This window comes from Physeter macrocephalus, chromosome 18 (genome assembly GCF_002837175.3).
Source record: "Physeter macrocephalus isolate SW-GA chromosome 18, ASM283717v5, whole genome shotgun sequence".
In the NCBI taxonomy this organism is placed as follows: domain Eukaryota; kingdom Metazoa; phylum Chordata; class Mammalia; order Artiodactyla; family Physeteridae; genus Physeter; species Physeter macrocephalus.
In genome coordinates, this window is record NC_041231.1 from 13583170 (window position 1) to 13604214 (window position 21045).

Genomic DNA, 21045 nt, shown 5'->3' on the forward strand with positions numbered 1-21045 from the left:
AAATGGTAATAGGAACATACATATTGATAATTACCTTAAATGTAAATGGATTAAATGCTCCCACCAAAAGACACAGACTGGCTGAATGGATACAAAAACGAGACCCATATATATGCTGTCTACAAGAGACCCACTTCAGACCTAGGGACACATACAGACTGAAAGTGAGGGGATGGAAAAAGATATTCCATGCAAATGGAAATCAGAAGAAAGCTGGAGTAGCAATTCTCATATCAGACAAAATAGACTTTAAAGTAAAAACTATTACAAGAGACAAAGAAGGACACTATATAATGATCAAGGGTTCGATCCATGAAGAAGATATAACAATTGTAAATATTTATGCACCCAACATAGGAGCACCTCAATACATAAGGCAAATACTAACAGCCATAAAAGGGGAAATCGACAGTAACACAATCATAGTAGGGGACTTTAACACCCCACTTTCACCAATGGACAGATCATCCAAAATGAAAATAAATAAGGAAACACAAGCTTTAAATGATACATTACACAAGATGGACTTAATTGATATTTATAGGACATTCCATCCAAAAACAACAGAATACACATTTTTCTCAAGTGCTCATGGAACATTCTCCAGGATAGATCATATATTGGGTCACAAATCTAGCCTTGGCAAATTTAAGAAAATTGAAATCATATCAAGTATCTTTTCTGACCACAACGCTATGAGACTAGATATCAATTACAGGAAAAGATCTGTAAAAAATACAAACACATGGAGGCTAAACAATACACTACTTAATAACGAAGTGATCACTGAAGAAATCAAAGAGGAAATCAAAAAATACTTAGAAACAAATGACAATGGAGACACGACGACCCAAAACCTATGGGATGCAGCAAAAGCAGTTCTAAGAGGGAAGTTTATAGCAATACAATCCTACCTTAAGAAACAGGAAACATCTCGTATAAACAACCTAACTTTGCACCTAAAGCAACTAGAGAAAGAAGAAAAAAAGAACCCCAAATTTAGCAGAAGGAAAGAAATCATAAAGATCAGATCAGAAATAAATGAAAAAGAAATGAAGGAAACAATAGCAAAGATCAATAAAACTAAAAGCTGGTTCTTTGAGAAGATAAATAAAATTGATAAACCATTAGCCAGACTCATCAAGAATAAAAGGGAGAAGACTCAAATCAATAGAATTAGAAGTGAAAAAGGAGATGTAACAACTGACACTGCAGAAATACAAAAGATTATTAGAGATTACTACAAGCAACTGTATGCCAATAAAATGAACACCCTGGAAGACATGGACAAATTCTTAGGAATGCACAAGCTGCCGCGACTGAACCAGGAAGAAATAGAAAATATGAACAGACCAATCACAAGCACTGAAATTGAAACTGTGAATAAAAATCTTCCAACAAACAAAAGCCCAGGACCAGATGGCTTCACAGGCGAATTCTACCAAACATTTAGAGAAGAGCTAACACCCATCCTTCTCAAACTCTTCCAAAAGATAGCAGAGGGAGGAACACTCCCAAACTCATTCTATGAGGCCACCATCACCCTGATACCAAAACCAGACAAAGACGTCACAAAGAAAGAAAACTACAGGCCAATATCACTGATGAACATAGATGCAAAAATCCTCAACAAAATACTAGCAAACAGAATCCAACAGCACATTAAAAGGATCATACACCATGATCAAGTGAGGTTTATCCCAGGGATGCAAAGATTCTTCAATATATGCAAATTCCTCCATTACCTGGTATTTTGTCGGCAATACTACATCCATTGCTTGGTGGTCTTTCTTCTAGCACTGCCAAAAACCCCTTCCTGATTTTTCTTTACATTTTCTGTCCTGCAAGGCTGAGCTCATTTTGAACTTTAGCCATACTGGGACTATTCTTGGATGCTTCACGCTTCTTTTATTCATCTTTAGTTGTATACTCTTCATTCCATCCTTCATGTAAGTTTTCTCTAGATCTGGGATATTTTTTTCAGAGTCACCTGTGTAACTTCTGACATGTCTCTCTTTTCTCTTTCTTTTTATGATCATTTAAAGGTAAAAAAAATTGTTAGAAAGTTAAAAATTCAGTTAAAATGTAAAACTTGTGCTTTTGGAGGTTTCCAAGTACTCTTGACCCATCTTACCTTCTCTTATATAATCTCAAGTCCCTTATAGAATCCCATATAGATTCCCCTATGGAATCTCATTTTCACATTTTTAAAGGAATACCTGATTATACCGGGGTTTCTCCTTTCTACCCATCTGATATTTAAGAATAAGAAGGTTGATTTCTGCTTATATTCTTGCTACTTCTATGACGACAGACAATTCCTTTCTGTTACTGTTTTGGTCTGGAATGGCACTTCTTCCAGGTAGTGCTGAAATGTCAGCATTCAAGTTAAGAACTTCTCAAATACTGTACTTTTAATCAAATAAAACTTCACATATAATTTTTGGTATCTGTTCCCATGACTACAGTCTTTCCCTGTGCTCATTTTCTGATCTATTAGGGACACATATCTGGTTGGTGGTCTCCCAAAAACTCTCAGAAATATTGTTTCTATATTTTGCCCTTATCCTCACCACATACACTTCAACTTGCTTCCATACCAGGTTCATTAGTTTCAACATAGTTGTTATAGGCAGAATCAACTGTATCTTCTGCCTACTTGACTACCTTTTCTAACCTGTCATTTCTTTGGCCTAGGACACGCTCCACTTTTTAGTCAGATCTTAAGTCTCATCCAACTAAGTCTCAATACTACTATGAGATCATATTTACCCTGCTAGTCTATCACTGTAATAAAATGTATTACCCATGTTTTTTAGGAAAAGATCTCATGATTTTAAATACTTTTTTACTAAAAACAAATGAATAGTCATATCTTAAGATATGCCAAATTTTGGGTGAAAAATATATATAAACTTTTGTTTATCTGTAATTAAGTTATAGTCTAGTGTTCTAACACACCATGCACATACATACATTCTTCTTAAGAAAAAACATTTTAGAGTCTTTACAACACTATTTCACGATAGATTTAAATTTTTCAATAATCACTTTCACACAAACTTAGCAGGTCCTTTTCACTCACTGAATTAGAAACTGTATTTTATGAATATTTTAAAAATTAATTATCAGTTTCGTGTATCAGATTATTTCTAATTTTCTTCCTTTAGGATTCACCAAAAGCCCAGCTACGCCGGACAATAGAATGTTGTCGGACCAACTTATGTAACCAGTATTTACAACCTACACTGCCCCCTGTTGTTATAGGTAGGTTAGCAGAGAAAAGTGCAATCATGATTCTCAGTGAAATATTTTCTCTGGTTTTAACAATAAGCAAGCTTTCTAGAGTTCAACACTACAAGTTATTTTTTCCTTTTAAGATGTGATCGAAAGGTAATATGTCTTTTTCATTGTTTACTTCCATTATCAGGTCCATTTTTCGATGGCAGCATTCGATGGCTGGCTTTGCTCATTTCTATGGCTGTCTGCATAATTGCTATGATCATCTTCTCCAGCTGCTTTTGTTACAAGTAAGATAATTATTTTGATGCAAAATATTTTGTTGAATATTAGATATAAACAGTTGTTCTTAAAGCCAGTAGGCAGAAACCATTGACAATGTATTTCAGGAACCATTAACTTGTATTTTCTGGTTATCTCCTTTAATTAACTATATTATAGTTTCTTAAGGGAACAGAGGACCTTACTACTAATCAATTAATTGGACACTACATTATACTTCTTGTTATGTTCATGAGTACTTAAGATATTCTTATTTATAGAATATTGAACTTTCTTATATCTAAATTTAAAAACCTGACCCCATATATGCACTACCAAATGTAAATTAGATAGCTAGTGGGAAGCTGCCGCATAGCACAGGGAGATCACCTCTGTGCTTTGTGACCATGAGAGGGGTGGGATAGGGAGGGTGGGAGGGAGGGAGACGCAAGAGGGAAGAGATATGGGAACATATGTATATGTATAACTGATTCACTTTGTTGTAAAGGAGAAACTAACACACTATTGTAAAACAGTTACACTCCAATAAAGATGTTTAAAAAATAATAATAATAAATAAATTTTTAAAAAGTGAATGACAGAGGGCTGATGAGTGCTAAGATGGAAATATGAAAAGAATGGCCATGAAACTTGAAAGAGGATCTCTTACCCACACATATAGGTGAAGGCAGGGCAGGTTTCCCGGAAAAATGGCATTCTAATGAACAAACAGACGTTGGTCACGTATAAAACGGCAAGAGGCTATTCCAGACAGGGGGCTCAGAGGAGAAGAAGCAAAGAGAGCTTAGAAAATCATCATGGTTAATTCCATGACCATGAAATAACTAGTCAGGTGTGAGGCAGAGGCCAGGTATGAACCTCAAGAGGGTGACCATAAAAAGCTAGGAAAACAAGGAGTCAGGTTCGGGAACTAAATTATTGCTTATGGTGGAATTACTGGAGTCTTGAAAGCCCTTAACTAGATGAATTTGAGTCTTGATAACATCTCTGGGGAGGGTTTTCTCACACATTATTTTAGAAAATTATTAAGGCACCATATATACCTTTATAATTTACCCCTTTGGAGTCAAGCCCGTTCCCAGAGTTGACACATGCCCTTGCTGCACACAGACGGAAGTGCTTCTGCCAGTACCTGCATCCCTTTCTTTCCACTTCAGCACCAACAGCTGTGCAATAGTGGAAAGAGAAAGGAAACTCAGAGGGCAAGTAGGGATCCACATCCACAGTCTACCTTCTGGGAGCCATGTGACACAGGTCAAGTCATGTAACCCCTCAGTTCCTCCATCTATAAGACAGGACCCATAGGGCTTACCTACAAACGCGTTGTAGGGATTAAACAACATGACGCTTGTGAAGTGGTTTGGAAACATATGAGGAAAATGTGATGAAAGACAGAAACACAGCGAGTTGTGAGCCTTGCCTCCAGCTGTGGTCCCAGCCTCCGTGATCTGTCTGAAGCTGAAGACAAAGGTGAGGAATTGAAATGGGCTGCTTTTCTTCTCTAAACAGACACACAGACTGTTTGGCACATGCAGACGCATCATGATACAATACATGAAGTCAGCAGCCTACTTTCTAGGTCCCAATGGGAAAAAGCTTAATTCTACTCCAGAAACAGCTTCTCAACAGGCTATGACCTTACTTTTCTTGCACTTTATTTTCTGCCAAACTCTGACCTCATAACCGTCATCAGGATGTGACAGTGTACCAGAAGGGTTGTTTGACAATTTCCCTCCATAATGTCTAAAAAAAGCATTCATGGTGACTGCCTTATCCAGAAGAATATTTGTATCACCAAAAAAATGGATGTAGACGTGTTCACATTGGGTGTGGGATGGATGTAGGGGAATGAAAGGAGATTCATGAAGAAAAAAGTTAATTTCTGCAGCATAGTTATGGCAACTTCTGCGATGATTACTATAAAATACTATAAAATTAATTATTAAATTATTATAGTAATTAAAAATTACTATAAAAGTAATCATTAATGAAAACAGGTTACTGAAGCATTCAGTAAATGCTGATGGAATGAAGTCTGTCTACTCCTTAATAAGGACTGTCATTGTAACACATCGGCTTTTAAAAGAGTTAAGATACATACGAGACAGCAGGATTATTAATGACAGAGACTTTAATTGCACTGATGAAACACTATTCCTTCTCCCCAACTCTTGTGCACTCTGCTTTTTGCCATGACACAGGTCTAACTGATGAAATTAATAATAATGATGATAATATGGTTACATTCATTGAGCTCTTGAATTTATAATTCACCTTCTTAATCATAAGGCTGTACTGTCCCCAAGACAAGGTGCTAATGCACTCATGTCTATTTTAGCAGAACTAGAGATAATGTCTTAAAGACTGTCTAAAACTCCTCAAATACCAAATGTGGCAGAGAAACAAGAGAAATATTTCTGAGCAGGTGAGCTTTGATTTGTCCTCAGGTTATTCCATACAAGTGTCCACCTGTCACTGTCCCATGCTTGGTAGAAGCTCTTTGTTCTATGATAAGAGAAGAAAACAAACCATGCAAGCATTATTTTGGTAGTTTTATGGATTAAATGAGATAGTCTTTTTAGTAAAATCTATCATTTTTTGGCACTCAGAAAACTGGAAACTAAAAAAAAAAATCATTTGAGCGTAGAATTGTAGAAAAAGTTTAACTCATTTAAGTCTACAAACAAGAATTCTATAAAAGTGGGTTCTTCCACGATGCTTAACTTGTAAATGAACTGCATTTTTCAATGTCAAACCAGAAAACAGAAATATTCCACAATAATTTACCGGTTTGTAACGCTCTGTCAAAACATGAAACTTTGTTTTTTGGAATAAACCTTGAGCTCATTTTACGTACAAGAATTACGCTAAACAATGAGGCCCTCAGGAAACACCTAATTCACACAGGGTCATGGATGTGTCCCTTTATTACCCTTGACCAGTCAACTTTCTGAAACCATAAAGCAGACTAAACCCTTCTTTCTACACAATCCATAAAGATTCCTAACCACAGAAACCCTAGAAGTTTTCCTCAGTGGGTTTATGTCAGTTCCTGCTCTACCCCACAGCATGGAAATGCCAGATCTAATTTTTCTCAAAGTATCATCCTGAAAATGAACTATTCACAGTTTAACATTTTTCCATTTTTATTAACTTGGCAAGTTTTCTTCTCGAATATTCTTCGATAGAGATGTGTCACTTTTTAGTGGTTTGAGTTTGTGCCTACATTTTCTAGCCTAATGCCTTTGCAATTCTTCATTTTTGCATATTGAGTGCAAAGATAAGAATCAATAAAAGAAGAATTTCTAAAGGAAAAGTAGAGAGGATTTGATAATTAGAATTAAAGAATAACTCTGCCCACCAATTTTTTTTCAAAAGGCAAAGTAAACAATTCCATTTCTGAGTATTTACTCTAGGAAAATGAAAAAGTATATTGATACAAAATCCTGTATATGAATGTTCCTAATAGCTTTATGTGTGCACATCCCCAAACTGGAAACAACCCAAATGCTCTTGATGGGTGAAGGAATAGACAAACTGTGGTATATCCTTAAATGGAATACTACTCAGCAATAAAAGAGTAAGCTAGAAATGCACACTACAACTTGGATTAATCTCAAAGGCATTATGCTGAGTGAAAAATGCCACTTTCATACTGTATGCTTCCACTGATATGACATTCTCAAAAGGACAACATTTTTTATAGTGATGCAGACAGATCAGTGGTTGCTCGAGGTGAGCAGTTGGAGAAGAATCTGACTATAAAGGGATGGCATGAGGGAGGGTTTTCCTGGAGGGTAATGTAGCTGTTTTGTATCCTGACTGTGGTGCTGTTTCCATGGATCTATACATGTGTTAAATTCAAAGAACTATACACCAAAGTCAGTTACATGGTACCATAATTTAAAAGGTAAAATTAAAAGAAAACTATGACCATACCAAGTCTTGGCAAGATGGTACAACCACTTTGGAACCCAGTTTGTCAGTTTCTTAGGAAGTTAGGCATAGACCTACCATATGACCTATTCATTCATTCCTAGGTATGTATTTAACTGAAAGAAAACACACGTCCACACAAAGACTTTTAATTTTGTTGAGTAAAAGGAGCCAGAAAAAAGGGGTATGTACTGTATGCTTCATTTATATAAATTTCTAGGAATTGCAAACTAATGTGAAATGGCAGAAGGGAGATCCATGGTTTCCTGGGATGGGAGGAGAAAGGGGCAGAAGGTGGGATTATAAAGGAGCATGAGGAAATTGGGGGGGGTAGATGATAGATATATTCATTATCTTGGTTGTCGTGATGTTTTTACACGTGTATATGTATGTCAACATTATCAAAACTTTCGGTTTAAATCTGTGTACTTTACTGTATGCCAATTATACTTCAATAAATCTGCTTAAAAAAATAAATGAATAGATTTCCTTTGTAGTGGTGAAAGAAAAAATAGTGAAATTATAGACAAAATTGTGTCTTATAATTGGTTTTTACATGCTACGTTCTATTTTCTCCCCACTGACTTCCTTGTACCATGTATCCTGACAGAGCAAAATATAATTTCAATATAAAACACACAGTCCTCTCCTGCGGGCTAGAAAATCCAGAATCAAAAGCTATCAACTTGAGGGTGATCAAGTGACCAGAGAACCATGTGTGAGGGAGACGACTTCCCTCAATTAAGGAGAATGGTAGTGCGCTGAGTAATTACCCTGCAGTGGAATTTTTACACCCGAGATGGACCAACACCAGCCTCTAGAAATAGACAATTATTTATAAAAAGAACCAAGGACTTCTGGAGCCTCATTTAAATAATTTTGGGCAGGGATGGGGAGATTCCATTGTCTTCTTCTAAGGCCCTTGTTCACCTTCAACAGAGAAGGTGCTGCAGAAAAACACCCACAGCAAAAAAAAGCCCCCAAATTGTGGTGAATTACATAATATGCCTAAATTTAGACTGTGCCTATAACTACATTAGAGTCTTAAAGCCAAAATATTTTCCCTTAAAAGAACACATCTGAATTATAAATGAATCACACATTTATAATTTAAATATCAAAAATATGGAATCCAGAAGTCAGTTGGGTCTTAACATCCTTCAGAGTTTTGGTGAAACTTTAGCTGAATTCCATTCCATGACCTCCACAAATTCTTGCCAAGACTCCTGTTTTCACCTCTGTATCCGTTCCCTCTAACTTAGTTTTCTGCCCCAAGGCAAGCTAAAGATAAAGTTTAGCTCATTCACGACTTCACGTCAGGGAAAAATCCCTTCCTAAGAGAGCGTTTTGTAACTTCAATAATTTCACCAGCTTACATTGGACGTGTCATGAAGAGAGGTCATCTCCTCCGATCTATAGCCTTTTTCTACCTCTCCAGTTTCAAATTTTTTCTCTACACGTTCTCTCGTTTCTTTTCTGGGGTAATAAGCAATTTCTTTTTTATTTTTCCAGTAGGGAAACTCACTCAGAACCTAGTGAGTAAGTTTTCCTAACCTGTCTAATAGGAATTTGTGAACAAGTGGCTAAGAGAATACCGAACACGCCATTACACCTATACTGGCGTGAGCGCTTGCTTACCACACGGTATTTAAAGCATTTAGTCACATACACATGTGCGATGTATATCACTTAATATCCTTAGAGTTAAACAACAGTGGTCCTTACATAAGAAGAATTGCTCTCTTTTAAAATCACAAGTTGGCCCAAATATTTGGACGTCACCAGGGTAGAGCTGCAGATCCAAGGTTCCCAAGTGTGAAACAGAAAAGAAGCCTTGCTACTCAATTTTTTCTTTCAGTATAAGGGTTTGTTGGGAAGACAACGAAGTGACTGGTGCCATATCCTGGTAGGGATACAAGAGTGACATTTGTCTTATCTTAGGAGAACACAACCAGAAAGGATCATAAAGATTATTTAACCATGAGCTCCTAACCTGAACTCAGAAAACTGATTTGTGATGAGCTTCAAACAATACATAAATACTACCTTTCCCCCGAAACTGTATACAGCGTTTTGTGTATGTGTGTTTCTCTGGAAAGAAGATACTTTTCATCATATTCTCTAAGGGTCTGTAACCTCCAATGGTATTAAGCAAAGTTGAATTAACCATTAATACTATGATCTGATTACTCAGGTATGAATTTTATTTGCTTTTCCTTCCCAAAGTTTCTTGTTCATTAGAACTCAAACAAACAAATGACACGTTTGAAGTTGAGGATAGCAAAATATACTTCATTTAAACATGTGGCCCTACGGAGCATTAATTCTGAAATCCTAGAAGATGGATGGTAAACAAAAGAAGCCTTGTTGAGATCTGAGACTGTTTCAACCAGATTTAGTAATTATGTCTCATTCCTGTGTCTTTATAAAGTGGAATATGTAATCTCTCACAGAACCACATGCTTAATATGCTTGCTGTAGTCAAGATCACTTTCACCCTCATGTTCTAAAAGTTCATAAGAACTCATAATTAATTAGAGAGGGGGACACACATAAGGGAAGGTTTTTTAAAACTGTAGATCATGAGCTTCCCTGGTGGCGCAGTGGTTAAGAATCCGCCTGTCAATGCAGAGGACATGGGTTCAAGCCCTGGCCCAGGAAGATCCCACATGCCGCGGAGCAACTAAGTCCACGAGCCACAACTACTGAAGCCCGCATGCCTAGAGCCTGTGCTCCGCAACAAGAGAAGCCATGACAATAAGCTTGCGCACAGCAGGGAAGACCCAACGCAGCCAAAAATAAACAAAACAAAACTGTGCATCGTGGCTCATTAGTGGATTGTGAAACCTATTTTATAGCCAGATAATCCAGCCTTAAAAACAAACAAGTAATCCAAAAACTAAGCTAAGATACTTTAAAACAAATATATTAATGTAGAATAGAAAATATGAGAGAACATCCTTTATAGGAAGGATAAACACTGCTTTTTAAACTTTGGATTTGCAAGTACATGTATGTGTACAACAGCATGTGTCTTTAGTGGGTCATGATACAAAATGTCTTACGGAGAGCTGTGGTCAAAGAAATGTTAAAGCCCTGATTCTGTCTAATTCCTAGACATAACCGACAAGGAAACGGAGGCCTGAAGAGGTGAAGTGATTTTCCAAATCTTACACAGCTAGAAAATGAGAAAATTGGAAATCAAGTTGAAATTCACAACAGTTTTCTTGAAAAACTCTTACTAGACTTCTCTTTCAAAAACTAACTACGGTCGGAGGTGTTTCCTTGAGATCTTTCACACCAAGATTTGAGATCTTCTGGTAGACGTGACTTTGACCATTTCTCTTTTCTCCTCAAACCACAAGTATATTTTCTACTGCCTCATTTTCTGCTCACAATTTTTTACTGAGAAACAGAAGAAATCAAGAGCTTCTCCATGCATTACCCCATTGCAGCTACTCACCTACATGCATTTATACCCTTAAACTATGTGTTTCAGCAGATGGACTGTCTTTGTCCCTAATGCCAATCCCTCTTTGTGCATTATATCCTGTCCCCCTTGCTTGTTCAAAATTCCTCTACTACAACTGTCTCCATTTTCTCCTGCATCCTGATTATCTGCCTCTCCTGGATCAAACACATCAATATACAAGCACACTCTAGTATTTCCCAGTGTCCCCAAAGCACAATCTATCCCACCTCTCCTTCTGTCATGACATCATCCCCTCCCCTTTCCAGCAAAACTCCTTGAATAACTTCTCTATGCAATTCCCAATTTATCGCCTCTTCTTTCCTAAAAAGTACAGTTCAATCAGGCTTCCACTCCTATCTTCCACTCCTCCAAAAAGCTCTTGTCATGGTCACAAAATACTTCACTGTGATACATCTGACGCCCCTCTCCCCCTTACTTGATGGGGCTACAGCTCTTAACATAGTTGTTCACTTTCTCATCCTTGAAATAACTCTTTTACTTGGTTTCCAAGACACCGCTTTCTCTTTGTTCTCTTCCTACTTCAAAGAAGATGCTTTTCAGTAACCTTCACTGGTTCCCCCTCACCAGACTGTTAAAAGGTGGTGTCCAGGGCTCAGCGCTCGGACATCTTCTATCTTCAACCCATACTCATCTCTTGATAATCTCAACAATTGCATTCTCCAGGCATCAAATGCCATCTTTAGGCTGGCAGCTGCCAAACTGATATCCTCATTTTTAATCTCCAGAATGCTTTCACTCAATTGCCTATTCAACATCTCCAATAGCATGACTAGAAAATAAAACATCTGAAATTTTTTACCACACTGAGCTCCTGATCTTTCTGCACATGCTAACTTCAATTCCACCACCCACCCTGCAAACATGCTAGTCATGTCATTCTCCTACCTTTGCAAATAGCTGTCTTGCTTGTTGTTCACGGTTAAAACTTTACAGTCACCCTTGCTCCTCTTTTACATTCATGGTTCACATCCTCTCCACCAGTAAACTCTGTTGACTTTATATTAAACACATGTCAAGAATCCAATCACTTCACTTCACAGTTAAAGTTTGTGCATTGGTCTGAGTTGACTATCGTCTAACATCTTACTGTAGGAGTCACGTAACTGCTCTCCCTGCAATCCCCCTCATATAGTCTTGTTGTAAACACATCAGCCTATTGGCTCATGCCCAACTCTGATCAAATTCCTACAACAGCTTCCCCTCTCGTCAATCAACACCAGCCTTTAGAATGGTGGCTAAGTCTCCATAGGATTTACCTCTTTGACTTCACCTCCTTTTACACTTCCTTTGCTCACTCACTTCAACCACATCTGATGCCTTGAAATTCCTACAACATTCTAGGGACATTCCCACCTCAGGGCCCTTGCACGTGCTGTTCTCTCTGCCTACCAGTTCCTTTCCCAGTCTGATGACTCACTTTCACTTTCTTCCTCTCTGGCTCAAATATCATCAGATCACTGAAATCTGTCTTGATCACCGTATGTAATATGAAAGCCTCATTCGTTCTCCTGTATCTTGCTTTGCTTTTAAGCATTTATCGCCACCTGATATATTTTGTGTGTATTATTTTTTATTGTCTGTTTTTTCCCACTGGCATGCAAGCTCCTTGTGAGCAGGGATTCTGTCTGATTATTTCACTTCTATTATCTCAGTGCTAGAAAGGAGCACAGTGCACAGTAGGTGCACAATTAAGAGTTATTCATTTTTTGAAAGCGTGCTATTTGAAAAAAAATAATAAAAGTAATACAACCATTGCAGTAAAAACGCAAAGCATTTGTATGTACCACAATAGCATCTGCATAACCTCATTTTTCTCTTGCCACCCCTCTTTATGGTTGATGTACGTTATGTTCTGTTTTACAGAGGAGGAAAGTAAGGCTCCAAGTGCCAGGGAAACTGGCAGAAACCAAAAACTGGCAAAAGCATCCTCTGGCTCTACTTCCAGTTCCAGCTCCCCCTGAAACGCTCCATAAATATACTGCCCTGTTGCAGACACCGAGACTTGCTACTGAGATCCCCCCTCAAGAAGCGACTTGCTGTCCAACTGCAAGGAGTATGATTTGCTAACAGCCTTGTTTGGGCTTCATGAGGATCCCCCTCAGTGTTTGAGCTGGGTTCAAGCTATCTTGGGCACCAATGACTGCACAAGGGAGTGGTACAAGGACCTAGCCATTTCTGCTGGGCTAAGATGCTTCTAAACAACTGCCTTTGCTCCAGGGCTGCTCACGGGCCTGACAGAGCCTTTCTCAGCTCTAAGCCGCAGTGTAGCGGCTTCGCATGCCCACACCTGCCTCCTCTCTGTTACTCTCACAGGTTCCTCTGTAACAGACCTTCTGCACTGTCTTCATCTCAGCATCCACCTCCTGAAAATCCAAACCAGCACACGCCAACAGATGAGACCCTTGTCACCCTAGGGACGGCACTGGATGTGCAGGTGAAGGACCTCATCAGATATGCTTACCATACATTTCTGGCCCACTCTGCAAGAAGGACATTGTTTTTTCTTCCTCGCCTTCATCTTCTGCCTTCTTTCAGAGACTTAGGGACAAGGAAAATCAGAACTCTCTCACTGTGAAAAACTCCAGGACTGCAGAAGTTTGACGAAGAGGCTGCACATTAAAAATCTAATTCAGAGAAAAGTCACAGGAGTATTTTAATAGTTGAGTGCCTTCCTGCCCTGCGATGCCAAACACACTTCAAAAGGGAATGGTACTGCGTGTTCTGACATCCATGAGGTGAGAAAATACCACTTAATACAACCCACATATCTCTCAGAAGTTTATGCTGATGCTAAAAATCCCTCTTTTACAAGTTTAGCTGGAAATGATGACAGATACATTCAGACACCTCAACTATAAAAGAGAGACAATAACACCTACTTGTTAGCTTGTGTGAGGATTAAATGAGATAATGCACCATAAAAAGCTTGGTACAATGTTCAATAAACATTACTTGCTATTATTTTTATACTAAAGAAATGCAATAAAAACGGTCCTTCAAAATCATATTTCTAGGTTTTACTTCCAATATTAGTAAAGTGTCTGTGATGAACTCTTTAGAAAATTATGTAGGTGTTGCTGCGTTTATTTTATTCAATGTGACTTTTCCCTTCATTGCTTTAAGGGGTTTTTTAAGTCACATTCTGTCTCCATTAAGTGAATGAATGGAAGAATTAGAATACATAGCAAAAAAAGCAGAATATGGAACTAAATATACATAAATGCAAACATATACGCAAGCCAGTATTCATCTGTCTAAAGTGTGCTGAAGTTAAACATTTTGCAATGCTTAATCCTGAACTAGATTTTTTTTTTTCCTGTAAGAGACACCTTTGGAATAAACAGTGAAACTTCAGTGGGGCCTGAGGATTAAAGAGTAGTAATGTAGCAAATGCCAGTATCTTAATTGTGATGGTTGTATTGAGGTTTTCTAGGAGAAATGTTCATGCTTGTGAGATGTACACTAAAAAGATTCAGGGGCATTAGGAGGCAAACTCATTTTCAGATGGTTCCATAAGAAAAGTTCTTCCTGTAAACTTTTATAAATTTGTAATTGTTTCAGGGTTCATGGGCATTAGGAGGCAAACTCATTTTCAGATGGTTCCATAAGAAAAGTTCTTCCTGTAAACTTTTATAAATTTGTAATTGTTTCAAAATAACAAAGAAGTAAAAATATCCGCATTTTTACTTTTGTTGATGCATATGGTTTTAACCCAACGTTTTTAAAATATGCCTATTGCCCCATTCTCCCAGAGCCAGCTGATTAGCACAAACTCCGAGACCGCTGAAAGGGATTTATGAAGAAAAACCAGAGATGCTTTTCTCACCCCCATTACTCAGGTGATGGGGGTCTCTTTCGGGCTTACAGAGGGAAATGAGGAAGGCTTGAGGCCCTTCGGGCATTTCTCCAATCACCCTTTCTCTAATATACGGCTGCTGGGCTGTACTGGCGAATATGGCATATGGATCTCATTCACTCTGCTGTTCTGCACAGTGTGATGACCCTAGTAAGCACTTATCTGGTAGCCTTTGGAAACAAAAATGTGAAATTTGTTCTCAAGCACAAAGCAGCACAGAAGAGGGAGGATGCTGTTTCCAAAGAAGTGACTCGAAAACTTTCAGAAGCTGATAATAGAAAGATGTCTCGGAAGGAAAAAGATGAAAGAATCTTGTGGAAGAAGAATGAAGTTGCTGATTATGAAGCTACAGAATTTTCCATCTTGTATAATAACACCCTATTTCTGGTCTTGGTCATTGTTGCTTCCTTCTTTATATTGAAGAACTTCAACCCCACAGTGAACTACATTTTGTCCATCAGTGCTTCCTCGGGCCTCATCGCCCTCCTGTCTAATGGCTCCAAGTAGAGCACATCAGCTTCCCCCTACCGCCCTAGGCTTTGTGTCTATGGGTGGCCTGTGGTATACGGAAAAGTAGCACGGTGGTCAGGGTGGAAGACACACAAGCTGTTTTTATAAGTCTGGAGTTTGAGGGTTTGAAAAACCCAACAAAATGTAATTCAATATTTGTTTATTGGCTCGTTTTTTTTTTTTGACAGATTGTTGAAATTAAATGAATTGAAAGGGAAAAAAATAAAAAATAAAAAAATAAAATATGCCTATTAATTAGGACCAATTAACAAAGTGTTTTATTGTTGTTTTTGATGTGTATTTGTTTTAAACTCAAGCAATTACCTCTGTAGACAAAAAAACTTTGAATCCAGTGATTTAGCTGGGAGGCCTGGCTAACTCTCGTTTGACAGATTAACAGCCCCTAATTATACCACGGTCATTTAGATATTAGTTCCAACCTGTACATCAGAAGGGAAAGTCTTGGAGCTGGTTTCAGAGGGGGAGGCGGGCTTTCCGAGGCTGGAAGTTGCCCTGGCTCATTGCTGGCTAGGGACCAGATAGAAGAGAGGAAATTTCTCTTTCGGATATATCTAAAATTGTCATTTTACAAAAAGAGGTACCTTCCAGCCTAGTTCTCTTCTCAGTGTGGGAAGAATTTGGGGGGTGTCCACTGTGCTTCCTCATACGTCATGCAGGAGGAAAGTGCTCCCACTTAATAGGAAGGGATATCTGCATTTCTGCTTTACACCATCTGAAGGTGGCACTGAGAAAACGAGAGCTGACAATTCCAGTCACAGCCAGAATTTGCTCTTCCTGGTAACTCCCTGGTGCTCTAGGAAAAAACCATGTGCAAAATCTGTTTGAGGATGGGGACCACCCATGCTCCCAACCAATTATCACTCTCTTCTAGCTTTGAAGAGCTCAGTATGGGTTGGGACTGTCAACTTTCCAACAAAAGAAATGGTCAGGGGGAAACCATGGTGTTGTTACATAGAGCTCTCAAGAACTGATGAATTTGCTTTTCTCCAAATAATTCATTAATTCATGCATGACTTACTGCGCTAGGTCAGAAAAACAGGTCTTACAATCTATGATATCCCCATTGCCCTTTAAAATGCCCTAAATGAGGCATGAGCCACAGTGGGTAGAGTTAGAAGTCTTGGGTTCAAGTCTATGGTCATGAATTCACTAACCATTCACTAACTGTGTGGCCTCAGGAAGTTTAATCCACCTCTCTAAGCAGTTACTGTCTTCATTTAGACAATGGAGATAATGGTGACTACCTCCCACGGCTATTCTGAAGGTGAAAAGAGATTTTGTGTACAAATATTTCTCCAAACTGCCAAAGGGCCACCCCTATATATAAAATGACCTACTTTATTTAGGCAGGAATATACAATTCTTATGACATTGTTATGACATACTGCCTACCCTGCCCTGATAAGGCCAGCTTTTAAAACTGTAAGTTTCAGAAATTAAAAAAAACAAGAACCACCACAACAAAAGGGATATGCTTTAAACTTTTAATTATAGGGTCACCAGAAACCAAAACCAAAAAAAAAATCTGGTGTTTAGTGTTTGCCGATTTCAGTGGTGTAAGTACTCCCACCACGGTCAATTTCAGGCTACCAACATGACATCATTGACAATGGAGTTGAGTAGAGATGGAAGTAGTTGCCAGTATTTAGTTTTTGGTAGCTTTCACATAGAAATTCGATTTTTTTGGTGTACTCAAGAAAATTGATCGGCTTCACTGGTGGCGCTGAGGATAAGAATCCGCCTGCCAATGCAGGGGACACGGGTTTGAGCCCTGGTCTGGGAAGATACCACATGCTGTGGGGCAACTAAGCCCATGCACCACAACTACTGAGCCTGCACTCTAGAGCCCACGAGCCACAACTACTGAAGCCCATGTGCCACGACTACTGAAGCCCATGCGCCTAGAGCCCGTGCTTTGCAACAAGAAGCCACCACAACGAGAAGCCCGTGCACCGCAACGAAGAGGAGCCTGTTTGCCTCAACTAGAGAAGGCCTGTGCACAGCAACAAAGACCCAACGCAGCCAAAAATAATAAATAAATAAATAAATAAATAAATAAATAAATAAATAAATTTATTTTTTAAAAAAAGAAAATTGACAGCCTGGGCCCATCTCTCATCGAACAGTAATCATTTCCTGGTGAATGTGTAGCATGTGCAGCAGGATCAGGCTTCCTGCTCTGGGACACTTTTCACGATGACTCAAAAGACGGGAGAACAACTTTTCAGTCAGCCGCTACCTCTTGACCCTGCAATAAAAACCTCCACTGAGCCAAAGAAACCCAAAAGTCTTGGCTATTTCTTTAAAAAGAGAAGAGGACAAAGTAAATAATAATGGGAACAAAATATCACAATAAATGATCCTGACAATGTAGCTACTATTAGAATTGCTTAGTTTTACCTAGACATTGTGGCAAGCATTCTAATGATCCCATTTCATTCCGTTAACAAGACGGTGAAAGAGGTATGGTTACTATCTGCATGTTCCAAATACATACACTAAGTGTTACAGGTTGAACTGTGTCCTCACCAAAATGATAAGTCCTAACCCCCAACACCTCAGAACGTGACTATATTTGGAAATAGGGTCTTTAAAAAGGAAATAAGATGAAAAGAGGTCATTAAGGTGGGTCCTCATCCACTATGACTGGTATCCTTACAAAATAAGGAAATTTGGACACAGAGACAGACATGTACAGAAGGAAGATGACTGAAGAGGCACAGAGAGAAGATGGTGGCCATCTGAAAGCCAAGGAATACCTACGGCTACCAGAAGCTGGGAGAGCAGCATGAAATAGATTCTTCTCTGGACCCTTCACAGGGAGTATGGCCCTGCCTGCCAGCACCTTGATTTTAGATTTCTGGCCTCCAGAACATGAGACAATACATTTCTATTATTCTAATCTACACAGTTTGCAGGGCTTTGTTATGGTAGCCCCAGGAAACAAAGTCTCAGAGGACAAAAACATGGCTCCAACTCAAATAGCTATCAAATTATCAACTTGACTGACAAGAGGTTGTTCGTTTCTTAACAAACACTGATGCTCAGATCTTCTTACCCTCCCCCTTCCCTATTCAGACACGGATTCAAGCACCTGGGGTGGGACCCTGACGGGGATTCTGAGGCACAGCCAGGATGGAGAACCACTGTATGTCTCCCTGGACCCCACACCGGCCATCGAGATAGTGCGCTGACATCACACATTCTACACAGGAGTTTTTCTTTCACATTTGTTCTATATCAGTATCAAACAGTGTCCATTCTTACTGATTATGTCGCTAAAATACCATCCCCACCGCCCAAAACAGTATCCCTCCTTCAGGAAGACCCAAAAAATGATAATTTATAATGTATAGTTACAAAAATTCATTTCAATTTCTGTAAAAAAGTGAGAAGACATATGTACCTAACGATAGAGTCATCTAATTACAGGAAATCAAGGAGAGCTTATTATGGTTTAGCATATAAACAATGCCTATGGAGATTACTAGCATTGGTTGAAAGCCAGTAAAAGCCCCCAGTCACTGTGCTACAACACACTCACGTACCTGATATTATTTAATCAATTCTAATTATCATTATAATTTTGCAAGCTCTTATGATCATTCCTCCTCATGGGTGAGACACCTGAAGTTGGAAGAGGTTAAGCTTCACTGCCAAGGGTCACCTAAGTTATAAACAGCAAAGCCAACACTGACACCCCAGATCGTCAGGCTAAAACTCTTGCTGTGGCTACAACATCTGGGCTCCGTATATTTTGTTTATTAGCAATTACAGAAACTCTACTTTCACTGATCAGCTACTGCCACTGTTTCCATATCAGACTTAAAAAATGTCACCTTCCTCTTTGACAAAGTTTGGAACTTTCTAACAGATGCACGGATGTATCACATATATTGAAGTTTAAAAGGGGTTTCAATTTTTAAAGGTGTCTTTGCAGAGTGAGGACAGCAAGATAGGGAAATGGTTGTACAAACTCATTTTTAACTAGTTTTTAAATTCAAGCATGGTCGATTTACAATATTGTATTAGTTTCAGGTGTACAAACTCTTGACTGAATCCAAACTAACGAGCAATCTTTGGAAAGTTGACCAGTTGGTAAAATCTGGCTCTGCCTTCTTAGAATATGTATTCATTGCAAGAAATGCAAACTGCAAAAACACAGCAGCTACCATTTATAGCTGGAGCCCCCAGAAAATTCCCCAGCTTAGAAGGTCTCTGTGTTACTAGTCCAAACTTGCATCCTTACATCTTCTCCTATTTAAGGTTATTCTATTTTGATCTGCAAAAGAGAACAGCCAGTTATGAAGGAAGATTATATTGTCACAACTCTTTCACCTCCTGCCTACTCTAATTATGTGGTCTGATACAGAAGGAGATTAAATGATGCCATGGAAATACATACATTCTAGAAGCACGAACAATTCCCTGAATCTGGCTAGTACTGGTGGAATCACAGTAAATCTTATCACCATCACAAGCACCCGGGCTGGGGGAAAACCTAAAGGGCACTTAATACAAGCACCAATGATATAAGTATTCCCTCTAAGACATTCCTTCAAAATAATTCTCCTCCCAGGTTCGAAAATCTTTCAGATCGCCTTGGTGCAAATGATAGGGTTTGTTGACACAGATCATCAAGAGTCTTTCTTTTCAGTGTGGAGAGCGTTTATCAACTTGAGTGTGACCTGTTAGTGGAAATGCTGAAAAGTTGCTCAGCTTCCTTCCCCAGCCTGTCTGTTATGAGCAGACCCTTCCACTGATGCAAGCAGAACGGTGCTCACTTATTCTCTCCAGAAAGCACCAAAAAGTGGTTGTTCACAGGCAGAAATTGGGTTGAGGAGGATGAAGGGCAGCCTAAGATTTTAAGTTTAAAACGGATCTTCTTCTAGCAATTACCTGTGCTGTCAGGTACAGATCGGAGGTGGAAGTGAAACGTGCTGCGGATAAAATGAAAAGCGAGAAGGTGCTGTCCAAAGTCATCAGGTCAAAGAGAACCAGAATTGTGCTCAAGTAGCTTCCTACTGTCCTCTCCGTGCTTCAGTCACACTAGCTTTCAATCAGCTCCTCTCAAGTGGCAAGTGGCACGCGCCCTCCCACCCGGGGTCTTAAACATGGGGTTCCCACTGTCGGGACCTTTCTTCAGCTCTCTCTCCACCAGGCGACACCTACCTGTATCCCTCTGATTTCAGCCAAAATCCCACTTTGTCAATGAAGCCTTCTTTATTCATTTATTTTTATTTCACTTATTTATTTTTGGCTGTACTGGGTCTTCACTGCTGCATGCGGGCTCTCTCTAGTTGCGGCGAGCGGGGGCTACTCTTCGTTGCGGTGCGCGGGCTGCACATTGCGGGGGCTTCTCTTGTTGCGGAGCACAGGCTCTAGGCACACGGGCTTCAGTAGTTGTGGCATGCAGGCTCAGTAGTTGTGGCTCGCAGGCTCTAGAACGCAGGGTCAGTAGCTGTGGCGCACGGGCCTAGCTGTTCCGCGACATGTGGGATATTCCCAGACCAGGAATTGAACCTGCGTCCCCTGCACTGGCAGGCGGATTCTTATCCACTGCACCACCAAGGAAGCCCAATGAAGCCTTCTTTAAACACACACATTCCACCCTCATGTTTCAGAGCTAGAAATAGAAACTCACTTACATTTCCTTTATAGCTCTTACTGTTTGTGCTTGTACATGTGTATAGTAATTTGATTTATA

General features: G+C 39.2%; 2 protein-coding genes across 3 annotated transcripts in view; one reads left to right on the forward strand and one right to left on the reverse strand.

The window, feature by feature from the left end:
- GRM7 (glutamate metabotropic receptor 7) overlaps positions 1-21045 on the reverse strand; it is a 919887-nt gene that overhangs the window by 799412 nt on the left and 99430 nt on the right. The window lies entirely within an intron of this gene.
- LOC102997056 (translocon-associated protein subunit gamma-like) lies at positions 14913-15523 on the forward strand. The gene has a single exon (XM_055079814.1). The coding sequence runs from the start codon at positions 14913-14915 to the stop codon at positions 15312-15314; it is 402 nt and encodes a 133-aa protein (XP_054935789.1). The 3' UTR covers positions 15315-15523.

Excerpts from the sequence above, each read along its gene's own strand:
- LOC102997056 (XM_055079814.1), top strand. The coding sequence starts at position 14,913 with ATGGATCTCATTCACTCTGCTGTTCTGCACAGTGTGATGACCCTAGTA.